We start from the raw sequence: 26,091 nt of genomic DNA, 5'->3' as shown, positions 1-26,091 counted from the left end.
GTAGTTTTTTTTTTGCCGGCTCAGTAAAGGTCATTGACCTACAGTACCTTGGTTGAAAACTGTTATCCGGTGCGTTTTAAAATAAGACTAGAACAGTATAAGCTTTTTGGGTCAAAGTGACAAATGTAACAAAGCTGTAAAAGTGTTTGCTATTTTTTTTTTTTTTTTTTGTCTCGATGCAAACTGAGAGGCCACAGGGAGATGTGTTTTATATGCAAATGTTGTTAATGTGTAGAAGCTGTTTCAGCCCATTCTCATTAGGGTTTTCATTAGTCTCTTATGTAAATGCAAAGTGGCTATACTGCAGTATGTCACTCGCACAACCCTGGCTCTCTGAACTTCGCTCTTGTCTCACATCTCGTCATATTAGCTTCACAGAGCATTAGCCGCTTTCACACCGCCTGTGAAAGATTCGGTGTGTGATTGCACGCAGCAAATTTGTAACGGCGATGGGATGTCACCTGATTACCAGCGGTGGGAATCTTTGAATGTCTGACGATTCCATTCCGATTTTCGGGTCTGCGATTCGATTCGGAATAGATTTTCGATTAAGAACGATTTTTGCTTCAAAATGATTTTTGCTTCAATCTATAGATGTGCAAAGAATTGTAATGATCTACTCCAGTCTGACTCGCTAATGCTAATTAGCGCGCTACTCGCGGCACTTTTATCACTCAAAAGAACAACTCCGCACTGCAAAAAAACAACTTTTAATGGAATAACTTGATTGTGACTTTTCCCTTCTGCTCTCTAATGTGGCTACAATTTATACCACACTGCCCCTCAGTGGCCAAACCGGGTACAACATGAACAGCACTCCCAATAAAGGCACACACAGACAAAGGCAAGACAGTATAAAATCAATGAAATAAAATCGATTTTGGGACATTTAAAATCTATTCTGAATCGTACTAAATGAGAATCGCGATTCTTATGAGAATCTATTTTTGGGGGGGGGGATACCCTAACCCTAACCCTGATTACCATTATGTTGTCCTGAAAGCAATAGTCACTGTCCAAAACACCAGACGCTGTCGTCATACGTATCTAATTATAAAATTAACGTGCAGTACCGCAACTCCTCATGGTATACCATAATGAAGTGGCTGTAACACTCGGTAATTAATATCTGAATGTATAAAATGGTTGGGTGTGGACCTTTTGTGAAGGTAGCGCGGGCAGTAATCCCGGACCATCATTTGACCATAAAGGTGTGCCTCTTCCCACAGGCCTCTCCCTCATATCCCTTTTCCTTCAAGTGAAGCAGTGTCCCGTGAAATTGGCACTAAATTATGAGGCCGGTGTACGCTGTGTGAGGGTTTTAAAAACGGTACAGCGTTAAGGTCGTTGGCTGGACCGCAGTCAGCAACAATGAGCGCATCTGACTTTGCATCCGGACCAATCCAGCATCAACAAACAAGGAATGTAACATGCCGGTCGGTTCAGGTTTTTCTGCATCGTCGCCAGCAGTTATCAGCTCTTAATATTGATGTTGGTGATGATTATGAGGTCAAAGATAGAAATCAGATGATTATGAGGTCAAAGATAGAAATCATTGTTGCTTTCCTTGTTTGCCCCCTACTAATGCTGTCACTATTTTTTGAATTGATTAATCGACTAATTGGATTCATTAAAAAAAAAGGGGGGGGGGCTATTTTACCGATTCGGTCATTGTTTTCCAAACTAAAAAAAGGACTAAAGAAATCAGTGAACAATTACTGCTGTTATGCTGAAATCAGAGGATTTGGACAATAAAAAAAATAAAAATAAAATAGTTGTCTTCGCTCATCCTTTTCAATGAAATGCTGCCTTAATTTAAATACCGGTAATAAGACTCCTGTTCAGGGATGCATGATAATGCTTTTTTCAACCGATACAGATAAACCAATCATTTAGAAAGTGCCGATGTCGTTAACCGATAAGTCAGCCGATAATTGTTTGCAAAATTAACTTGAATGCAAATATACTTTTGGGTCCTACTATCACGCTAACATGGACAAATACATGTAAACATTGTGCAAAGCACCATGAAGCTAAATTGTATTGAGACGTCTGCTTCAAAGAAAACTAGTAACTCATTTTGAGCTTGCCAAAACAAAACAGCCATGTTTAAAAAAAAAAAAAGAAAACATTTCTTTATCTGCTTTATCTGTTTGACGTCAAATTAGTCGATAATTGCCGATAAATATCGGCGGATTTCTTCATTATCTGGTTTATCTGTTTGACGCCAAATTAGTCGATAATTGCCGATAATTATCGGCCACCGATATTACCGTGCATCCCTACTCCTGTTGTTTATCTAAGGTTGAGTACTCTCCCCAAACTACCTTTTGCTAATCTTCCGCTCCTTGTCCAGACTTCCTCGTCTCTTACTACAATGTGTTGTCATCACACACTCATATACTTGCTTAACATCCTGGCCCTCACCTCACCTTGTCCATTTGTGCCCTCATAAAAAAAAAAATAAAAAAAAAGGAACAGTCCAATGCTTGCAATTCTCCGTATTATTGATGGCCCAAGTCTGAAAGAAAGCGTTATCGTTATAAGAAGTACCAACAAATCATATAATAGTAGATGCTACACGTCTGAGAAAGATGTCTCATCTTTTACTGTAAAGATTGGTTGAAATCGGTTAAAAGTCCCCGACACTCGATCTCCATTTCGCTGAGTGCCTCAAATATTGAAATCACACATAATGCAATGAATTAATTTGTTTGGCAGGTGAGCCGATCTGCTGGTGAGAGTGGTAACGGGTAGAAAAAGGGCGTTTGTCAGCAGAAAGCGACATGATGTAGACAAAACGCAATTTCAGCATTATTGAAATAATAGCACGCTTAATGTCTTATCTGCTGGAGCGGGACAGTACATCGTCTCAGGGTCAAATTTGGATGTTTTGTTAAAGACTGTGTAGAGATGTTGCGCTTTTCACGGTCAGAGTGAATTCAACCTTTCAATATTCGAACCAGTATTTACATGTCTAAATTCCATCATACGTGTATCATAGGTATGTGCCTATCCATCGGCACAACTTTATACCCAAAAACTTTAAGCCTTTCTTTTTTTATATATATATATACAAAATGTTTAGTTATATCAAAATGTGACATGGATTTAATTTATTTTCTTCTTTTGCCTTTCACAGGGTTACTTTTTGCTATTTGAGTCCATGTTGGATTCCGTCTTGGTGGCCCGAGACCGCTATTTGGATGACGGTGGTTCAGGTAGCGCTTACACGTTCTCTTCATCACCGAAAGACGGACACATGATAAGACACATAGCACGTTAAACTGTTTCCTTTTTAGGGGGGTCAAGTTAAGCTAAGCTATTTTAAACTAAAAAAAATATATTTTTTGTCGAAAAAAAAAAACGTGTGAGTCGTCTGAAAAATACAGTAATTTGTTTAAAAGGCTCAAAGCAAATACAATAACCTGCCCCAACATTTTTGTTCAAAATTTCCACACTACAAAAGTTGCCATATTACTGATTCTAGATTTGATTCATGTCTGTAGAAAATGCACTCGTGCATGACTTGTACACAATAATGAGCCGGCCCACTAATCGGGGTGAGACTAATCGGAGTTGCACCAAACAGCTGAAGGGGAACAATTCAGTCCACTGGGAATCCATTGTAACTGCCGTCATTATATCCACTCGTGACTATTTAATTAATGTCTCCTGTGGAAGGAAGAGAAACATGCTCGCAGTCTGGCGTTAAGTCTTTTGGTTTTTGGTTTTCGGAGGATGCCATATGGCGTGACACAAACCTTTAACCCTGACACTGCTTTTCAAACATTACTGCTAGAAGTAGACGCGAGACGTGTCCGGATCGTCCCGACCTCGGAAGTTCAAGTTGACTATCTAAGGTTGGCAACCGATCCAAACGTTCACCCTCAGCTCAAGCACGTTTGTGGAGAAATTAGAGGCCCCTGACTTTAACCCCATCAAACACGTTTTCAGATGAACTAAATTTTGATTTTTTAATTTCCATCCCTTTATTCAAAAACGGTACATGATTTCAAATTGACAGTGCAGAAAACACACCCAAAAATGAATTATGATTCATGATGCTTGGTCTAGGGGTGCACCGATCACAATTTTCTGGCCGATTACCGATCTTTTAAAAAGTCTGACCTGCCAATTCCAACTTTTGCCGATTTCGATTATTTTTTTCATAACAAGCAGCATATACACCTTCAGACTTCCAATCGTATTTAATTGGAAAACATTGAACAATATCTGTGAAATGATACAAACGGGTTGTTTTAACTGCAAAGTAAGGAGTTCTCGGAAATAAAAATGAAAAGCCTATTAGTCATATCGGCAGAAGAGAGCAGTGGCTGACTTTTTCAGACCTCTGAGGAGGGAATTGAGATCAGTGGAAAAGATTGCTTTATATTTAAGGGATCGGCCGATCGCCGATCCCCCAAAACAAAGGAAATCGGGGCCGATAAATCGGCCGGGCGATCGATCGGTGCACCCCTATCTTGGTCCCATCAGGAAAAAGGCAAAAATGTTGATCATTGTTTTCCAAAGTAAAAGCAGATGTTCACAAATGTTTTGTTTTGATTCAACACAAGCAATCTGCTTTCATAGAGGACTACAGAAATCTATTTATCTATCTAATATCACACATAATGCAATGAATTAATTTATATAATATATAAATAAAAAATATATAAATAAATAATTTATATAATATATATTTTTATATATATATATATATATATATTTTTTTTATATATATATATATATATATATATATATATATATATATATATATTTTTTTTTTTTTTTATATATATATATATATATGCGCTGAATAAATGTATTAACATAGTTTGCTTGATTAGTTGCACACGCTGACAATGAGAGCGCTACTGCCTCCTACTGTAGTGGATGTACAATTAGGCTTCATTCAGTACGGCCCAAAAAAAAAAAAAAAAAAAAAAAAAAAGCTACATGCCTACATGGGAAAAAGAAAATCCCACCGAGACTGTAATCATATAGAAACAGAAAATCGGAAACTTGGCAAGTTTGACGATGCATTTAAATATCTGTGTATTTTGAATGAGTGCTATCCCCAAAACAATATACCCCCCCCCCCTCCCTAAGTATTAGTAAGGTGAGCTTTGGTCCTCCATTCTATATTAATATTATTATTATTATTATTATTATTGCATGCACTTTTTATACATGTCTGCCTCTCCTCAAGATAACTAACCTTGCCTTCATCCTTAAGTGTGTCTCAGCATGCTTTGCACAGCACACTGTCCTGGGAAAAGAGATCTGGTTTTGCCCCCGCTCCCTCCCTCACCATCTACTCTTTCACAGCCGACCAATGAGGGGGCTCAAGAGAGCAAGTGTAGTTTGGGGGGGGGGGGGGGCATGACAAACGGGCTGAGAGCAGCGAGTCGAGAAGGACGCAGATGTCAAAGCCATGAATCTGGGGACACCAGTGCGCCCCTTCCTCCTAGTCTTTCCCCCCCTTTTCCATTTGCAGTACAGTAACCCCTCCTTCGCCTGCTCAACTTTTTTTTGGTCTCCATTGCTTGTGCAGCGCATTTGTCAACCGAGCCCGTGCAAATTTTTTGCCAAATCAGCAAAAGCCCCGACCCGCTCTTGATGATCGCTATCTTGCTTGAGTAATCAAGAGTCAGATGAAAAGGACGTTTCTGCGTTTTGCAAGTGCGCAAACGCCGCCATCGCGTGTGGTGACGCTCGCATGGTCACGGGCGGCCATCGGCTAATAATGAGACACCATGAGATGCCCCGCGGCTAAGCTGCCGCCATTCGTTCTCACAATTTATGGCCCGATGTATTGAAGGTTATGTGAGGCTGAACCGGCAACCCATATGTCGGGCAAAAATAAATAGAACATGCCTACTGGAAGGGATATATTTTTACAATGATAGAAAATTGGACTTTCGCTCTTTTTCCTCGATAGAAGCCTACAGCCCAAGGTTGTCTGCACTGCTTTTTTTTTTCCACATCACAATCATTTTTTTCCTCATAAAGCTCTTTATTAGACCCTTTGCAGGGCTACCGAAGTGAAGGCTTTAGACAAATACTTCTGCATAATAATCCTTACCAGAGGATATTTTCAATATTATGAAAATAAAAATAGACATAAAATGCAACAGAACAAAAATGGCAATATTTTTTTTTTATTTTTTATTTTTTTACTTATTTGTACTGTACCTCGAACCAAATTCCTTCACAAAATTTTCCTTCACATCACAATAATTTTTTTCCTCATATAGCTCTTTATTAGACCCTTTGCAGGGCTACGGAAGTGAAGGCTTTAGACAAATACTTCTGCATAATAATCCTTACCAGAGGATATTTTCAATATTATGAAAATAAAAATAGACATAAAATGCAACAGAACAAAAATGGCAATATTTATTTTTTATTTTTTATTTTTTATTTTTTTTTACTTATTTGTACTGTACCTCGAACCAAATTCCTTCACAAAATTTTCCTTCACATCACAATCATTTTTTTCCTCATAAAGCTCTTTATTAGACCCTTTGCAGGGCTACCGAAGTGAAGGCTTTAGACAAATACTTCTGCATAATAATCCTTACCAGAGGATATTTTCAATATAATGAAAATAAAAATAGACATAAAATGCAACAGAACAAAAATGGCAATATTTTTTTTTTATTTTTTTTATTTTTTTTACTTATTTGTACTGTACCTCGAACCAAATTCTAAGTGTAACTTGTTTCAAGGTTGATTTTTATGAGGAATTAAATCACACTCTGAAATTCCATTTTGGGGAAAAAAGAAGAATTAAGAGACCACAAATGAAGGTGTAAACATATGCAAAACTCAACGTAAACATAGACCTTGCGCCATACATCGCGCATGGCAAAAAAAAAAGAAGATCTCAACCTTTTTTCAATGATGTACCCCCTGTGAAATATTTTTTCTCGACAAGTACCCCCGAATCAGCGCAAAGCATTTTTTTTGTTGAGAACAACAACAAAAAAAAGACTTCATCATTGTCTGATTTATTACATTTTGGAACTTCATTTCATTCATCTCTTGAACTTTTTGGACATGAAAAGATATTACTAAAAAAGAAAGGATTAAATTAATTATAGATTTGTACACACAAAAATGATCACCATTAACCGTTCTCCTTTGGGGTCATAGTAAAGATCTGTTCTCAAAAATAAATCTTAATTTTAAATAAAGTTTTGAAATGATTGACAGGCTATGGGGAGACTCTGGTTTTTTGAGTTGAATAACATTTATTGTATAAACTTACATTTTACGGAAGCATTTGCATCATTTAGTCATTTTAAAGCATTTTTGCATGGATGTTATGTTTAAAAAAAATAATAATAATTAATTCCCACGTACCCCCCAGGGGTACACCTGCTGCCATTTGAGAAACACTGTGTCCATGTGTTTTGTTTATTTTTTTTTATTTTTTATGTTTTTGGGATGTCTGCATTCAGTTTAATTCCATAATGTAAAAATATATATATATTTAAAAAAAAAAAAAGAGAGACTAATATGGACATAAGTGTTTTTCACAGGGCAACGACGATATACATGAGTTTTTTTTTTTTTTGGAGGGGGGGGGGTTCTGCAAGATTGGCCTTAGGCTTCTTTCTTGGCTAATGTTGGGTTCACAGTAGGGGGGGGGGGGCATCATATTAGCTGTAACATCATCACCCAGCAGAGTAGCCATACAAATATATCATATGTGAAAACACATTAAAAGACATTTAATCGAAACTGTTGCTCTTTAAATAGGCAGTGTAGTGTAATGCAGTACGCACTTTGTAAGTAGGGCAAAAACCAGGCCAAGCCGTCATTTTTTTGTCATCGCTATCCCTTCAAGAAATTGATGGAGCACGCCACGCCCACAGGACTTCAAGGCGTTTCTCCAATTAGTTGTGTTTAATGCTTTGGAAACCATCAAAATTGATGACACCAAGCTCGCCTTGGACTAGAAGTTCGCGCCCCGCTCTTCTTTTTAGTCTTCATGAATGTTTTTGATCTGATTGTATAAAAAATATATAATATAATATAATATAAACATTTGTATCATATACTTTTCTTTTATATGCGTAATTATAGAAGAGTCGTAAGCAGCTGTTACGAATTTCTCCATTGGTAATTGATCGCATCTCTGCATGGCAACTGCCAATTTGTTCCTCTGGCCTCCTCAGTCTACCCGGACCTTTGTAACATCAGCCTGGCAGCAGTGGGAGATGAACAGAAGCACCGGGAGTGCATTGCATTCTGGGACGACGTGTACGGCTTCAACATGTCATGCATGAGGAAGGTTGTCGTGCCCGAGGCCGCGGTGCAAGTGTTGAACGCGGACACGCTCATCTCCGAGCCTACAGTCATACAGGTAAATGTTCTTCGGGATTTCGAATAGAAAGGAAAGGATGCCTCGTTTCATTTTTGTACTCATTTTATTATTCTATTATCATGTGTTATTGATCATTTATTTAGAATTAACTGATTATTTTATACAATGAAAAATGTTGGCTGAATATTTTAAATAGTTTTGTTTACTAATGTGTGCATTATTTACTGTAAATCAGTGAGATGAATGAATACAAATAAATACCAATAAATTAATACTTTTTTTTTTTTTTTTACTGGAAAAGTAATTCATTTCAGTTATTCATGATAATGAATATAAGTCACAAAGTCAAACGTTATTTTCATTTATGCGTCCTATAATTAATGTAATGGCTCATGTCGTCAGTCTTTCATGATATCTTACACCTTGCACAGTAGAAATCAAGAAAGCGACTAAAAATAAACCCTTATGGTCATTTAAGTTTAGCTCACTTCAACAGGACTGGCCTATAAAAGATGAAAACAATTTGAACTAAAAATATCGATAGGAACGAGTGGTCACTTGGTTGGTTGAATATCCAGATTACGTATTAAATGGCTACAATGAAAACGTTTACAAATGAAGCAAATTTTATGAAAAGTTGAACTTCCTCTTAAAGAAACTTTTACTCTGAGCATGCTGTGAACAAAACACTTAAACGAAACTGAGAGTTGAGCAGTGAGATTAAAGAAAGTCAAAGCGGTTCCACATCTGAACATCGTTACCTCCTTTAGCGTCTTTTAGCGTTGCAGCGCACTCGCCTCTTCCAATCTCTAATAGCATCATGCGTTTCATCTGCGCTTGGCCTGTTTTGCTAAGTAGCACGTCCTCCGCCCGTGTGTGGACGTGATGAACGAGAGGCCAACTTGACGTAATGGAATTTGAATCCTCTAATCGATAGTTTCTCCCCTCCAGTGACAAATAGACAGCCCCCCTCCCCAAATTACGACGACTCTCATCCATTGCCTCTCATTGATACAATCCAATAACATTCTATTAAGGCTGCCTGCTACTCCGTAAAATTGAGAGCCCGCTCAAGGAATTACACATTCTGCAAACCTGATGACTTTTTTCTTTTTTTTTCTCACTGAGAACAACTAGGACAAATCGAGGAAAGTTAAACCTGAAACCATTTCAGGCTTCACTGTGCCTGCTCTGTAAATCTTTTCATGTTATGAGGCTAGTATTTAGATTTAGGCTTCTATCAAGGTGCAGTGCATAATATGGACCCATGTTTTTGATGGACTTTTTTCAGTGGGCATTGAGCTCCAATTAAATACTGTATTTTTTTTTTTATTATTTTGTTTTTTTTTTAAATATATTTTTATTTAATTTAATATTTTTAATTAATGTTCCTCGTCAGATCTATCAGTAAATATTTTAGCACAGAACAAAACTATCATGTGCCCCATTCTGTCTGAAACCAGTAAGGGTGCCATTAAAACTTCTAGCAAAATATTTGCCAAGACAATACAGCCAATATTTAGATTCACCCCCCCCCCCCCCCCAAAAAAAATTTTTTTTGAATATACAAACAGTCATTAATATTATTTTTTTTTTTTCTTTTTCACTCAACAGACAATCGATTGCAACAAAGTGCGTCTGTCAGAGCTGGAGTTTGCATCCGACTTTTGCTTGAAGATGACCAAAACCACGGATTGCACAGTAATGCACACTAACACCTACACACGCACACTATGACAGTGAGGCATCTGAAATTTGCTTTTTCTTGCCAGTGTTATTTATTGTGTTTTCTGAAGAATGTGTGGTTTATTTCTTATAAGAAGACAAATAATGTGGAACATTTCACAAGACACGGGGTCCTACATTTAGCCTTTTGAACCGGCACTGGCTGTGTATATTCATGATATAATATAAGTTTCAGTGATTTTTATATTTAACGTCTTTATACTGTATTATTTATATCTTTATGGTGTATTTTGTTTTTTTGGGGGCACGGTGAAAAAAAATAATTTGGGGGGGGGGGGATTTTCTGGGCTTTATATCTTGTTCAAGCCATTCCTTATCAACTTAATTTGTGCCAACACAGTTAATCAAATAGTAATTAAGAGCACAAGTAATGAGTAAAATGTGAATTAAAAATATATTCTATGTTTTTGCAATTTGACAAAAAAGAACAATTTCTAAAGTAAAGTTTGCTAATGCATTTTGCGGTCAAAAGGACTTTGCAGTGGAAGTGTCAGAAACATCAATCAGCTCACATTGATGATATAATTTGCTCGAAGCATGTCATGAATGTCCAACATGAAATACTAATGTCAACTAGTGGCTGAAAAAAATCCTGAGAACCCTGAGACATCAAACGTAATTTGCGCAAACACGGTTAATCAAACAGTAACTAAATATAACGCAATTAATGACCAAAATGTGAATAAAAAAATATTCTGTTTGCCAAATTGATTTTCCTGGATTTCGCTTTTGACAGAACAGGACAGTTTTGCAGTCCAAATTAAAGTTTGCTAATGCACTTTCGCCATCAATCAAATATCCAACATGCTGTGGAGAGAAAGGACATTGCTGTACAAGTGTCAGAGACATCAGTCAGCTTGTGTTGATGGATCACGTTACCGTATATCAGTCAATCGGATGTCTCAGGGTTTCCGATCCAAGCATTGAACTTAATGGGACTTTGAATTACCTGTCATAAAACAAGGAACATTCTCAGCTTGCTTGACTTGACTAACAACCCATTTTCACTCTTTCATGATTGATCAATATTTTTTTTTACAGTCGTCCTAATTCCTCCTTTTCTTTGTGTCTCCCTCTTTACAGCTATAAAATGCCTATTTGACAAACTAAAACTATAACCTTTACAACTGAAAAACTGTGCGCTCTTTTTCTAACTCTAAATTTAAGAACTTCGCTGTCCAAGACGATGTGGCACTTGTAACTATATAACTCGACAAATATGATATCCTATTCAGGTAGATAATGATGGTCTTGGTGGGCGGAGACATCATCGGCACATTTTGAGATGACGTCCAAGACAGATGACGCGTATTTTTCCAGGTCCATTTCTCCCTTCTGAATAGCCGCGCCCCTGAACATTTGCCAGTTGGTGCACCAAAGACAATCAAATGTTCAGATCGCATACTTTTCTGGTAGTTTTGTTGGCGGAACACAAACATCAGGGGCTTTGAAAACAAAGTTTTTAACTCTCCAAGCCAAAGACAGAAAATAGACTTCAGAAAAGAAAAGTTTGAAGCCTTAAGCTGAGGTGTAGGTCAACTGCAACACATGAATTAAGTTGTGTCCTCAGTTGGTGTTCGCTAAAAACACAAAAGCGTTATAAAATGCTTTACGAGCCCATTTTCCCCGCCACCACATCCCTCACCTGAACTTCCTCCAATGACTAAGCCACATTTCACTGTGTTGTGAGCAGCCTGCGGCGGAAGCGCCTCACTTTAATGTCTCCTGTCCTGATGCTCTGCATTGTGACGCGTGTAGTGGTGCAGCCTTTTTGTGTTGTGGCGCAGTGCTACGTAATTTTGTGTAATGGTTTAATGGGTAATCGATATGTGGTTATTGTCTGGCCTCTGCACATTGTGCATATGTTTGCTAAAAGGATGCGTAAATGTGTATACATGTGTGTAATATATATATATATATTAATATATATATGTGTGTAATATATATATATATATATTAATATATATATGTGTGTAATATATATATATATATATTAATATATATATGTGTGTAATATATATATATATATTAATATATATATATGTGTGTAATATATATATATATATTAATATATATATATGTGTGTAATATATATATATATATATTAATATATATATGTGTGTGTAATATATATATATATATATTAATATATATATATGTGTGTAATATATATATATATATATTAATATATATATATGTGTGTAATATATATATATATATATATTAATATATATATATGTGTGTAATATATATATATATATATTAATATATATATATGTGTGTAATATATATATTAATATATATATATGTGTGTAATATATATATATATATATATTAATATATATATATGTGTGTAATATATATATATATATATATTAATATATATATATGTGTGTAATATATATATATATATATATTAATATATATATATGTGTGTAATATATATATATATATATTAATATATATATATGTGTGTAATATATATATTAATATATATATATGTGTGTAATATATATATATATATATATTAATATATATATATGTGTGTAATATATATATATATATATTAATATATATATATGTGTGTAATATATATATTAATATATATATATGTGTGTAATATATATATATATTAATATATATATATGTGTGTAATATATATATATATATTAATATATATATGTGTGTAATATATTAATATATATATGCGTATATATATATATAATTTGCAAATTGAGATGAACCCTCCCAGTTTAGCTTCGCACAAACTCGTTGGTACAACACGATACGAATGGATTTAAAATTGGACCACACACACACAAAATTGTTTTTACTGTTGTTAGGTGTACGGCGAGGGATCCTGATAGTTCAAGTAAGCTATTTTCAACTAAAAAGGATACTTTTGTCCATTGGTTGTAGCAAATGCATCTACATGAGTGGTGTAGACGTTTTCAAATAAAGGTGCTTGGGAGAATGTATGGTGTCGAATAGATGAAGCGCTGAATAAGTGAACTCCAGTTACTCCATTTCGTATCAATGAGATTTTTTTGTTGTTGTTTCTGCAAAAGTACAATTAGTAACCCAACAGAGTTGATCCAAAACTCGTTTGTTAATGTGTATATGTATACAGTTAAGTTTATAAGCAATTCAGCTTCTACTTCAGAGTCCTATTCAAGCCTACAAAATAGATAGAGAGGCTTGATGCTCCTTTTTCCAGTTACAATCTGCTTTTCTTTTGGGGGTTTTATTGCAAAGCCGAATCATTCATTTAGTACGCGGCTATCGAAGCGCGCCGGTGTCTCGGGATGTTTTATGCACAATGGGATGTGTCGTTTCTTAATGCTATCAAAAAAAGCCAAGCTTATATAACACAAGGTAGTCTGCAAAGACGGTTTCGTCGGTCTAAATTGTCCCTCAGCATCAAAGCTGCTTGTCTCAGGATTTACAAGATGATTATTGACCTGCGCGAGGGGTTGCTCTGCTGTCCCAAAGATACCGATCTGGAGTCAGTATTGTCTGCAGATCTTGAGTGGTAGTTAAGGTTAGGATGTGTGAAGGGTAAACTGCTCCTGGACCAGTGCTCGGGGATTGGTGAGGGAGAGCTGCTGCGCCTCTCGCCCTATGATGGAGCGCCTGCTTTTGTTCTCCTGTCGACAGTCCATTCATCAGCTCAGCCTGCCTAACCTTGCATTAAATGAACAGCACAACCCCTGCGTCTGTGCCGCTCACACGCAAGATAAATCCTCTCATTCTCTCTTTTTTTTTTTTTTTTTCCAGCCACCCTTTCTTTACACCGCTTTACATGTACATGCTTGAGCTTATTGTTTGTTTGAAGCCACACACAAGAAGCTGAAAATGTTTGTGTTATTAGTTGCTGCGCGGGAACAAAACGAATGTCACGAAGAAATTGTGCTGCATATGAAATGTCTGTCAGAATGAGATGGTCCTTGCGCTGGTTATCCGTTTAATCAAAAGTTAAAAGCAGGAAGCAAACATTATACGTGAAATCAAAAGTAGGACACCGCAACTTTGAAAGTGACAAATTTGAACCATGAGCTTAAAAAAATGTGTTGCTCAGATTTAATGTACATTCTGTGGGTTTGATTTTTAAACTTTAGTTGTGTTTAAAAAATGAAGAAAAAGTGCAGTGGCGCAGTTTAGTGCAGTCTGGTTTGAAAAATGATCTCCACTTGTTAAGTTGCACTTAGTCGTCGTGTGTCGTCTCAGGGAATCATATGTGAAGAGCTGTGGTTGGAGGTAAACCGCAGGCAAGGGGACGGTTCCGGCTCCAGCTCGCCGAAATAACGGCAAACTGGCAGAGGCTGCAGAAGCTGCACGGGTGGGAATTGACACCAAAGCGCTGGCGAGGTGGTCACGCTTGAAGCCTCCACGCCCGGGTAAACCCTATCAAAAGCGCATTAGACCTCTCCGCTCACCCCCCCCCCCCCCCCCCCCCCGGTCCCCGTCAGCAATCCTCCGTTTCCTCCTCCCTCTTCATGCCCCCCTCCCTCGGTCCCCCCACTGTTGTATAATAGTATCTGGCCGGGCCACTCGGCTAACTGACACATAGCCGAGCGAAAGGGGGAGCGATGATGAATTGCTCCCTGTTGGTGTTATCCTTGATGATAATTATTAATTTTCTCTCCCCTCTTCCTGGAGACTTGGCCGGAGCGCTCGCCAATGTAGCAGCGCTTTCCTCATGGGCCGTCGGGAAGCCCACTGTCATCACTTATCACAGACACGTTTGGGGCCCCACGGCGAAATGCTGATGAAAATTAAATGCCGTCATTTCGCATTTTCCTGTTTTTGGTGGGCGTGTGTGTTTGTGACTTATCATGCGATACTTGCTTGCCTTCAACTTGGATAGATGGTGGACTTCAGTTTCTGGCTCACAGTTTGTGCTAGCATGTCCCGCTAAGTGCTTGAAGTTGAGCTTTAATGGATGAACTGATTTTTGATTGGATGATTTAGATCTAGGAAATGTGGAGGTCAGGTCCACGCGAGAACTGAGTGTTGCAATTCTTTAGCTAGTTGTGCTAGACTAGAATTGCTCGACAACTCAACTCTATATTTATAAAGCACTTTTAACTCTTTTACTGCCACACGTTATCCAAAAAACAACCCAGCCAACTTTGAGCATTTTAACTCATCTTTCAAGGCAAACAGAATGTCGTGTACTCTGACCAAATGAAAGCTCGTGTTCCATTATTTTATAAGGAAAAAAAAGTATGTTTCTACCTTATTCCGTTCTTTAGTAATCACCATTTGAAAATAGGTAAGACCTACTTTAAAGTGAAGGGGATTGCTTCAGAGAAAATTGCTGGGAGGGAAGGAGTTAAGAACCACTGGTAGAAACAATGTGAATTTTTTTCTTATTATTAAGCCCCCTTTATAATACCCCAACTCAATTTTGAATATTTATTTATTTATTTTTTATTTAATTTTTTTAAATAATTTTTGTAATTAATTAATTTTTTATGTTTATTTTTTTATTATTATTATTATTTATTTATTTATTTTTCATATATTCCCCCTGGCCCAAAAAAAAAGAGAATGTTATTCACAGGATTTTACAGTATTTCGTAAGGCTGGCATGAAACCCAGTTGAGTACTACAATCCGCTTTTAGGTGTGACAATGAGGCGGCGAGATTGAAGCCCCGATGTGTTCGCTGCAGTTTGAAAGTTACGCAACACAAGCGGACAATCAATCTCGCTTCTGAGCGGTTGTCATCTCCAGAGTGACGATCATCTCCATTTTGAGAGAAGTGAAAACCGCTCCTGCCTGCCGAGTAATTACAGCAAATTTCCTGATTAGCGCAGCTCTCAGCATCTCTGCTGCGTTCATTAAAAGCCATAATTGTATTGGGGTGACATGCTCTTTTTTTTTTTTTTTTCTACTGTGTCCTCGTCTGCTGCCAGAATAAAATAAAAAAAACGGACCGCTCACTAGATGCTGTTTACTATATTTCACCACTTTATTCATTGTACACCAACAAAAAAAAATAGCTTTAAATAGGAATCCCCCCTCTCTTTACTGCATCGATTTAGTTCTTTGTCTCTGCAAGCTGGACTCCAAGTTGTCAGCTGTGTCAGGATTAAAAGCTATTAGTTCTGCATCATTGCCACTACAAGTGTGCTCCCGAGATTGATAGAGTACCTCTGTTCCTCCAATGGGGGTGAAATGGGAGCAAAATCATCCTGGGGGATGTTTTTGGTGGACCAAAGGCAGACTGGCCGTGGACCGTCCCTCCTCTGTGTTCTTTACATGCATGTCCTATGCAGCGCTCATTTAAATGGCTGCTTTTCTGTCTCACCTTGAGTTTGTCAAAAGTGCGACATTAGTGTAGAACAACAATTTCAATTAGATGGCATGCTGGTATTTTCCTGTAGCAATCCATCTATTTCTGCAATACAGTCAATAGAGCAACATTGACTAATTTCATGTTCCCAGATGGTTTGGATGGTGGATTTTATAAATGGTCAGCAATATTTCCAGCATGGTGTTGGTGGCTGCTTCTTAATGTATTTCTTTTGTGCCATGACAAGCCACTGTGATGAGGTTAAGGGAGCACATGGAACATGTTGTTGACTCAGCCTAAATGAGAAGCCAAGTTAATTTTAAAAGGAAGGAGATTTAAAAAAAAAAAAAACTGCTAGTGCAGCTTTTACAGTCACACAAAAACACTGCACTCTGTAAAATTATGTAAATGTTGAGCCTTAAACATTCAAAGTGCCTCTATCTACAGCAGTGGTTCTCATTCTGGGTTTGATGGAGCACCCCCTTCATACTAACTGTCGAGCATAAAAAACGAATGTGGTCGGACGTGCAATATGAATTCACACGTAACGGGAACGTATGGTGTTCCACAGGGTTCAATTCTGGGGCCTCTGCGGTTTTCATAATGTGGTCGGACGGGTATGTGCGATTTGAATTTACGTGTAACGGAACGTATGGTGTTCCACAGGGTTCAATTCTGGAGCCTCTACTGTTTTCGTTCTATCTGCTGCCCCTGGGCCCCAGTTTAAGAAAACTGGTGGTTGTTTTAGAGGGCTCTACAAACTGGTACCTCCAACAAGGTTAAGAACCACTGACCTACACTATAGTCAACGACCCTTTACGCCACTCATTAACTCATTAACTTCCAGCCATTTTCACTGAAGCAACCCCCTTTGCTCCCATCTGTTAAACTGGATTTTGACTGATTTTTGCAAAGCCCACAGAATATTGTGTTCCATTGCTATAAAAACTAAGAACCGACCAAAAGAAAGATTAGAGAAAAAATATTTCTATCTGTTTCCGTTTTGCAGCAATTAGCATTAGAACATAGCTAAATGTCATCATTATTCACAAATCTGTTGGGGAAAAGAGCTTTTTTGCAACATGGCCTTAGTTGATCTCTTGAACTCTTCTGCCACCCGCTGGCCGTTTTTGTAAGAACTACCATTGCTTTGCGACATCAAAACATAAAAAATAATTATATAAATACGTCTTTGGGAGCAAATGAGTTAAACTCTTCATTAAAAATAATAATAATAATAATTGTCCTTTGCAGTCAAGTCACTCATATCAATGATGTAGCCAAACAAATCCAAGTGTTTATTGCGCACATTCTAACTCGCCTCTCATATTTCATTGCAGGCACTTGTCGGCTATTTTGACGTTTTCTTTGACAAAGGCTGCTGCAACAAGGTAAGCGGCGCTGGCGACAGGAAAGCCATTTAACGCAAAGTCACTTACGTTCACGCTTTAGCTTATTTCTCCTCCTCGAGGCGTTTGTCGGTAATCGACACGCAACCTAGTTATGCTTGAAACTCGGGGGCCTGGCCCCAATGTTGTTGATCCCATAACATGACTAAGGTTACGCAATGCAATTTGGGATGGTGGTGTTAATGTTGGATTTGGAACTGTATTCATCCAATCAAAAATGTATACCGCAAATGATATAAAGCTTGATTCTCAACAAAACTGTTTTGGCCAGGTCATGTTCTCCACGGGTCCTCAGGTCACAAAGACCCACTGGAAACAGACCGTCTTCCAACTGGAGAGACCTTTCGCAGTCCAGGCCGGTTCGTATGAAACATTGTCCACCATTTTTTGCGGATTTGCGTCGGACTGTGTGTGTGCTTTACTGTATTTGGTGCCTTAATGGTGCTCGGCGTCAGGCTGTCAGGTAATGCGTCTCTGGCGGGTGATGTCCTCAGACCGCTTGACACCTGTTATCTGTCATGGCGAGAGACGGCAGGGGATCCAAACGGATCACATTCAGCTGTCACAGACAGCATGTGAAAGTCATCCGATAAGCGCTCGCACATCTTCATTCATGGCATGTTGAGAGAGAAAAGAGCTTTGTTACTGATCCATTAGAAATGGGATGTGCAAGATATTAGAAGCAAAAAAAAAAAGTCTATTTATTATTATTATTATTTAGATTAATTTTTTTCTTTATATTATTTTTTAAATTAATTTTATACAAACTTCTTGTATAGGGCTGAGTCTGGAACTATATTTTGTGTCAATTTATGTATAAATGTGCGTTGGTATGATGAAAGTCTTCAGTTTAGTTTGGCTACAAAGAGCAAACAATATGATTATTGATATAATTATGATTAAAACAATATGATTATTGATATAATTATCCACCAAGCCTTACAACTTTTGCACCATCCATCCGTTTCCTGTACTGCATAACTAGAAATGCCTGCAAGCCCCACCACAAACAAATGCTAAGGCTTCGAAAGGATGTTGAAGAAAAACATTCTAAATCCTTTTAATTCCAATCAATTTACGTAATTTACATATCATTAAACGCACAGACTGTTTTGAATTGGATTCTGTTTTTCTAAATGCCAACTTTGGATAACTTGTATATTACTGCAGTTATTGAACCACAACTGTTAAATAATTGTAAATATAATTTTTTTAAAAATTGGCTAAAGGTACAATAAATTTGGTCTTTTCTAAATGTATGAAAATACTTAAAAATTTCTGTGAACCGAAAATTTAAGAAAACAGCAAGATACAGGAAACGTTTATGTTAATGTAAAATTGTACTTTCACATAAATTTATTTAGATATTGTTAATGTATTAAAATGATTGATTTATATTTTTATAAATCGATATTGGGCTTTGTAAATCTTTTCGATTAGTCAAAAAATGTTCCCCACTCGGGATTAACTCATTCACTCCGCAACCCCTTCGCTTCTGGTTGTTTTACTGGATTTTAACTGATTTTGCAAGGCCCACTGAATAGTATGTTCTATAAAAACATGGCACCTACCAAAAGAAAGATTAGAGTCTCTTCTTTCATCAGGAAAAAAAAGTATATTTCTATCTGTTTCCGTTTTGCAGCAATTAACATAGCTAAATTTCATAATTATTCACAAATCTGTTTAAATTGTGGGGAAAATCAGCTTGTTTGCAACATGGCCCTGGTTGATCTCTTATACTCTGCTACCACCTGCTGGCCGTTTTGTAATAACTACTATTGCTTCAAGCATTCTTCTTAGTTCTGAGGCTGTATCAAAGCCTTCTGTATGCTCTAACATAAAAAATAAACGTATAAATACGTCTTTGGGAGCAAATGAGTTAAAATCTCCATCTCATGCCAACATGGCATACATCATGATAGACTGCACATTTACGAGACCAAAAGGCAAAAATCTTCCCACACTCTGCTTACCCTGTTTCCAACTACTGAAGATGATATTTTGTCTGCATGTGTACTGTATGTTCTTTTCTCCTCTTTACAAGCTCCCGTGCTCCTCGCACCGTATCATAATGGGAATCACGGATGCGTCTGCTGATGCGGGGATGAATGGAGCGCGGGGGCGCACTGTCCGCTTACTGACTGGATATCTGATGGAGCCGACTGTAATAAATGACCGGCCGGCAAGGGGGGGGAGGGGTGTGGACACATACACTCGATGTCCGTTGGCCCTTGGCTGCGCTCTGGCAGCAAGCGGCGCGATAAAAAAACGCCAAAACCTCTGTAGCGGCTCAAGCGCTATTGGGCCAGTCTGCGCTCTCATTGGCCAGGTGTAACGCAGCTGAATGTGGGAGCGGCGGACGAGCATATGATGGCGCCATGCCGCAGTGGGAATGTGCAGAGCAGAACTGATTCGATTTGGTCAAACGATGATCTATGAATGCGGGTTGTGCTTGACGGTCTGCGGAAGCATCAGAGATGGAAAAGTTTACAACCTGATCGGATGTTCGCGCTAGCATAAAACCAGTTTTAGAAATGCGGCACGTTTTTTTTTAACTGTTTACTATGACGACATTGAACGGTTAGCATGCTTACGTAGCACGGAGCGTTTGTTGTCTCTTTGATCTACTTGGTGTGGGAACCCTTGGCACTTATGAGACCGACCCTTTAACTTGCTTGTCATCTTGTTCGCGTTAATGTTCAGACGGGCTCGCTGAAATATGACTTTGGCTTCACATGGCGGTGTCTGAAATTGTATTTGCAGATGTTGCAATTATTGGCAACAGCTTTACCGAGCCTGTGTAAGTAATATGCTGTATGAATTCATTTTTGGTTTTACTGCTGCACTGCCTGAGGGATCTGAAGTCGTGACGCGCTCCTTTAGTGCCTTTTTTTTTTCTGCCCCTTGTTACATTTTGTGGGAGGATTTCTCTGAGGTGGTGATTAGGGCTGGGTTTAAAAAAAATGTCCGTTAATCGATATCGAATCGATTTTCCTTTTCAGAGCCCGATATCAATTTTTAAAACCATAAATCGGTTATTTTAATATATATTTCCCCAACATAAATTCATGAGAAATATATAATTTTAAAAGGCCTAAATGTATGTATATTTTTTTGTATCTTGCATTTTTCTTGAAATTTACTGTTCACATAAATTTGAAAGTATAGTAGTAGTATATGAATATTTACAATTTATATTTAGAAATTATTGAATTGCAATTCCGAAAATAGTATTTTCATCTTATCCTTGCTGATGTCAATGTTTGTGTAACACTTAAGTAATTATAGCACTAATCATTGGAGCAATTACTGCCTCTGCATAATTTTTATTTGGAATTTAATGTTTGTGGAGTTTTAAATCATGCCCTTGATATTTAAGAAGAATTAATGCCCATGAATATATCTATATATAAATATCATATGTATAAGTATGGCTTTTTCTATAGTATCTAGGTACCAGTAAACATCTATAAAATATTATCATTATTATTCTTATTATTTAATGAATCTGTGTATTCGGTGAGATCATTTTATATGGGTGGGAAGTCTTATTCATGGGATTTTACAGTAATGTTTAAAATTAATAAAATACAGTACTGTAAAATGTATTTTAAAAATGTTTTTAAAAATCAAATGTATGGCGAAGTTTTTAACCTGAAAAGCGCAAAAAAACAAAACAAGCATTTACGCTGGTCTGATTTCACTTCTGTTGGCAGCTTATTCCATTTGCGCGCAGCATAACAACAAAATGCCACTTCACCATCTTTGCTTTGCGCTCTGAGCTCACCGAATTGGCCCAAGTCTGCAGACCTCAGAGCCCTCTTGGGTTTATATCCAGTTATCGTTTCCTTATAACCCACTCAGTGATTTATAGACCAGTTTGGGAATTTCCAAGTCCGAGAGCCAATGCTCTGATGTCGTTGCTCTGGTCAGAACCCGAGCTGCTTTTGAGGGATTCCAGTCAGTAGACAATTACAATTCAGCTGTGTATATGCTAGTCATCGTGGTTTTAGCTAACGGTGCTAAAAAAGCTGCACTGCACCATGCAATATGCTGCCCCCCCCCCCTTTTTGTGTCGCTAAGTAAGTTCAATGTTGGCCGTCGCTTAGCGCCCCACATTATGAATGTGCAGGCGTAGCGAAGAAATGTCTGTTGCGTCAATGCATCAAGAAGAAGGAGAATTAGCCAGGTCGTCGGTGAGCGAGGGGGAGAGCAGCGGGTTATTGATGTGTTCTCTCCACCTCGCCACCCAGACGGTCCTCAACCTCCTCCAGGGGCCGTAAACCAGAAATTGAGTTTTTAACAGCATTCTCTGTTCACTTGATAAAGTCTATGGTGTACTTTGTAACACGCACACACTCACACACTGATGCTTTTTTTTACACTCAAATACAACAAGAGTTCTTGCATAGCGCTATACTCAACAATCCTTTGGCAATAAAAAAAAAATTAATAAAAAAAAAAAAGAAAAAAAAGAGAAGTCACAAAAGTCACCTTGAAGTTGATAAAACACAAAAACACAATAGTGACCTCCGATGTGTTTTGGCCGAGATGGCCTTCAGCTCCGCCGTAACGACCCGGCGTAAACATTCCGGCGGTTTGGCCGACTGTCTGGTGATTTATCACGGCGGAAAGCGAATCCGTTTTGATGCGTTGCTACGAGTGCAACAGTAATTAACTCTTGGGCTGTTTGGGAGCGTGCACGCACGCACGCACGCACGCACGCACGCACGCACGCAGCAGGCCGGAACAAAACATCCGTGCGAATCATCCTGGCTGGCGGCGTAATAAATTAAACAGCAAATCATTTGTCATGCTCCGGTGTGTTTGTGTGGCTCGGCTATTGAAGAGGAGGGTCGTCCTTTTCATGCTTTTACCTACTAAGCAGAGAAAGACGGCGCTTTTGTCCCGGATGTTTGTGTGAAGGCGGAAACTTGAACTCCATTCCCGTCCTTGTCCGCTTAGACACTATTCAGCTGCTCTTTGAAGAAGACCACTTTCATGTCCTCCAAGCGTTTCCTATTTGAACTGTGACGCTCCTGTAGTCGGAGTCAAACAAGCGGAATACTAGTTTTTAAGGGTGTGCCCAAAAAAAAATCGATTCTCATTTAGTACGATTCAGAATCTATTTTAAATGTCCCAAAAATCCATCCATCCATCCATTTTCTGTACCGCTTGTCCTCACAAGGGTCGCGGGGGTTGCTGGAGCCTATCCCAGCTGGCTTCGGGCAGTAGGCGGGGTACGAACAACCATACTCACAATCACACCTATGGACAATTTGGAGTGTCCAATTCACCTGCCATGCATGTTTTTGGAATGTGGGAGGAAACCGGAGTACCCGGAGAAAACCCATCGATTTTACTTAAATTATTTTATACTGCCTTGCCCTTGTTTGTGCGCGCCTTTATTGGGAGTGCTGTTCATGTTGTACCCAATTTGGCCACTTAGGGGCAGTGTGGTTCTGCGCGTTCTGATACACAGTTAAGTTGTAGCCACATTAGAGAGTCAAAAAGGAAAAAGTCAGGATCAAGTCATGCCAATAATTTTTTTTTTTTTTTGCAGCGTAGGGAACGCATATGCCGGTGAGCAACGTTAAGATGCTTCTCTGTATACATTCCTGAAGCGTTTTGTGTGACTAGCCGTTCTTTTGACTGATAAAAGTGCCGTGAGTAGCCCGCTAATTAGCATTAGCGAGTCAGACTGGAGGAGATCATGACGATTCTTTGCTCATCTATAAATTGAAGCAGAAATCCTAATCAATCAAATCATTTTGAATCGAAAATCGATTCTGAATCGAATCACAGACCCAAAAATCGGAATTGAATCAAATCATGAGACAGTCAAAGATTCTCTACCCCTGCTCGTTTTCTTCATATAAATGGTTGTGTCGTTCATGTCTGAGAAGAGAATAACACGTTGTGTGAGCGGAGATGAGTAACTATGATTTTACGCAACTCAAAGAAAAACGTTTGAGATTTATATATTTTGCAACAGGTGTTGTACATCGACAAATTCGAGCAACAAATCATGTGGAGTAGTTACAGACGAAATTCAGCCATCTTGGCATGCCTCAGTCTGTTTTAAGATAACGTTGAACTAGAGCTGGTATTAGCCAAAATGGCTTCGTCATATTGGGGTTTGTTGTCACATATGCAAAGAAATGTTTTATGTTAACGTTTGCTAAATGACTATGGTAAATTTTCAAGATCAATGGAAAAAAAAAGAAAAGTATTTGGCTAACGTCAGTGTTCACTTTCAAGTTGTGCTGTCAAGCGGTTAAAATATTTTAACTAATTCATCGCACAATTTTCCATAATGAATTGCGATTAATCACATTTTCCTACATTTTTCTTCTTTTCTTTTTTCTTTTGTCTTTAACTCATTTGCTCCCAAAGACGTATTTATACGTTTTTTATGTTTTGTTTTGTTTTATGCTAGAGCATACAGAAGGCTTTGATTAAGTATCTGAACTGATGAGAATGGTTGGAGCAATGGTAGTTATTACAAAAACGGCCAGCAGGTGGCAGCGGAGTATAAGAGATCAACCAGGGCCATGTTGTAAAAAGCTCTTTTACCCACAGTTTTAAACAGATTTGTTAATAATGATGGAACTTAGCAATATTCTAATGCTAATTGTTGCAAAGTACGTAGGTTCCATGTTTTTATAGCAATACAACACCATATTCTGTGGGCCTTGCAAAATCAGTCAAAATCCAGCAAGACAGCCGGGAACGAAGGGGGTTGCTACATTGAAAATGGCTGCAAGTGAATAAGATAATCTGGTCCACATTTTGTTTATATATAATGTATTGATTCCAATAAATATATAAAGATGTAAAAAGTATAACATCTCACCTACCTCCCAAATCCGTAATGGCCATCTACAGTACTGGCAATGTTTACCCCCCCTCCCCCGCCACTTTTTTTTTTCTTTCTTTCTCCCCGCAATGTAAACTCCCCCAGCTGCTCAAACTCTCTGCAGTGGAGCGGCAGCCCCAGAGTGCGGCGCCAGCAGCAAGGACCGTGCAACAGAAGCCATCGGCATGGCAACGGCTGAGACGTGACAGAAATGATGGCGGACGCGGCACAAAGCTCCGCGCTCAGCATTTTCTCCCCGCGTCCTCTTGTAACCTCCAGCCAGGAAACGCGCGCAGCGTAGCGAGCGGAGGCTCTGCGCCTCCATGCGCAAATATAGGCACAAGGCACCGGTGCTTATTAACATAATACGAAAGCCCATTTGCTCGACGCGCACGTCATCATTCCTGTGAGCAGCGGTGCATTTGGGCTGCCACTGCGGAGGTCTGAGCTCAGCACTGCTGCGGGGCTCTTCACATTTCTGAGCATCAGCGGATAGTTCGTGTTTTATGTCGAGCCGACTGGCTAATTTCGTTTTGCCTCTCGAGACGAAACACAAAAACGGAACCTTCTCACTATGTTTTTCATGCTTTGTAGGGGAGGAGCTTCGAGGCAAGATCACGTTGCGCAAAAACAAAAAGGACCCTCGCTCGCTGTTGGTCACCTTTGAACTCCGAGACAGGAAGATCACCTACAACGTGCAGTGATGTCATGTAACTGCCATTCTTAAAAGGAAAGTTGAAAATTAAACATTTCTTGACATGAATATGTTATATGTGACCTCACTAGTCTAAACATGACATTCTGATTCACATTACATTTGTGGAATATGAGCTAGGAAGCAAAATCCGGCCGTTTTTGTCCATCTCAGAGGGCGGCCATTTTGCCACTTGCTGTCGACTGAAGATGACATCACAGTTGCTCAGGGCTCTGGCTACGACCAATCACAGCTCACTTGTTTTATGAAGCTGAGCTGTGATTGGTCGTTACCTGAAACCTGAGCAACTGTGATGTCATCTTCAGTCGACAGCACGTGGCAAAATGGCCGCCCCCTAAGATGGATAAAAACGGCTGTATTTTGCTTTTAGACTAGTGTTTGAGAATTTTTTGTGTGGAATGAGTTATGAAGCAAAATTATTTTATTTGTATTTATTTTTTTACAGTATGTTCTATGCAACATTATAAATATGGTATCTGGTTGTATGTATGCTGGTATTGGCCGTATCCTTCTTATATTGATCAAAACTGCCTGATTTTGCTGCTTAACTCATATTCCACTAACACAATATTAACCAGAATAGCGCATTTAGACTAGTGGGGTCTGCATAGAACATATTATTGTCAGGATTTTTTTTGGATGGGGTTACCTCCTCTTTAAAACAACAAATAGTTTGTTGTTATTAGTATGGAAACTGAACATGGATTTTTGTATTGCTTTTATT

At 38.4% G+C, this 26,091-nt stretch overlaps 1 protein-coding gene across 1 annotated transcript in view; it reads left to right on the top strand.

The window, feature by feature from the left end:
• Positions 1–25,566, top strand: part of prmt3 (protein arginine methyltransferase 3) — a 42,697-nt gene extending 17,131 nt beyond the window's left edge. The window contains exons 11-16 of the mRNA XM_086071427.1: positions 3,143–3,221; positions 8,190–8,377; positions 9,953–10,039; positions 17,725–17,775; positions 18,065–18,152; positions 25,247–25,566. Coding sequence (XP_085927553.1) covers positions 3,143–3,221; positions 8,190–8,377; positions 9,953–10,039; positions 17,725–17,775; positions 18,065–18,152; positions 25,247–25,356 — 603 coding nt within the window. The 3' untranslated portion in view covers positions 25,357–25,566. The remainder of the gene's footprint in view (positions 1–3,142; positions 3,222–8,189; positions 8,378–9,952; positions 10,040–17,724; positions 17,776–18,064; positions 18,153–25,246) is intronic.
• The last annotated feature ends 525 nt before the right edge of the window (positions 25,567–26,091 follow it).

This window comes from Leptonotus elevatus, chromosome 3 (assembly GCF_054856555.1).
Source record: "Leptonotus elevatus isolate MCC_2025b chromosome 3, RoL_Lele_1.0, whole genome shotgun sequence".
NCBI classification, from domain to species: domain Eukaryota; kingdom Metazoa; phylum Chordata; class Actinopteri; order Syngnathiformes; family Syngnathidae; genus Leptonotus; species Leptonotus elevatus.
This window is presented reverse-complemented; position numbering and strand designations above follow the sequence as displayed.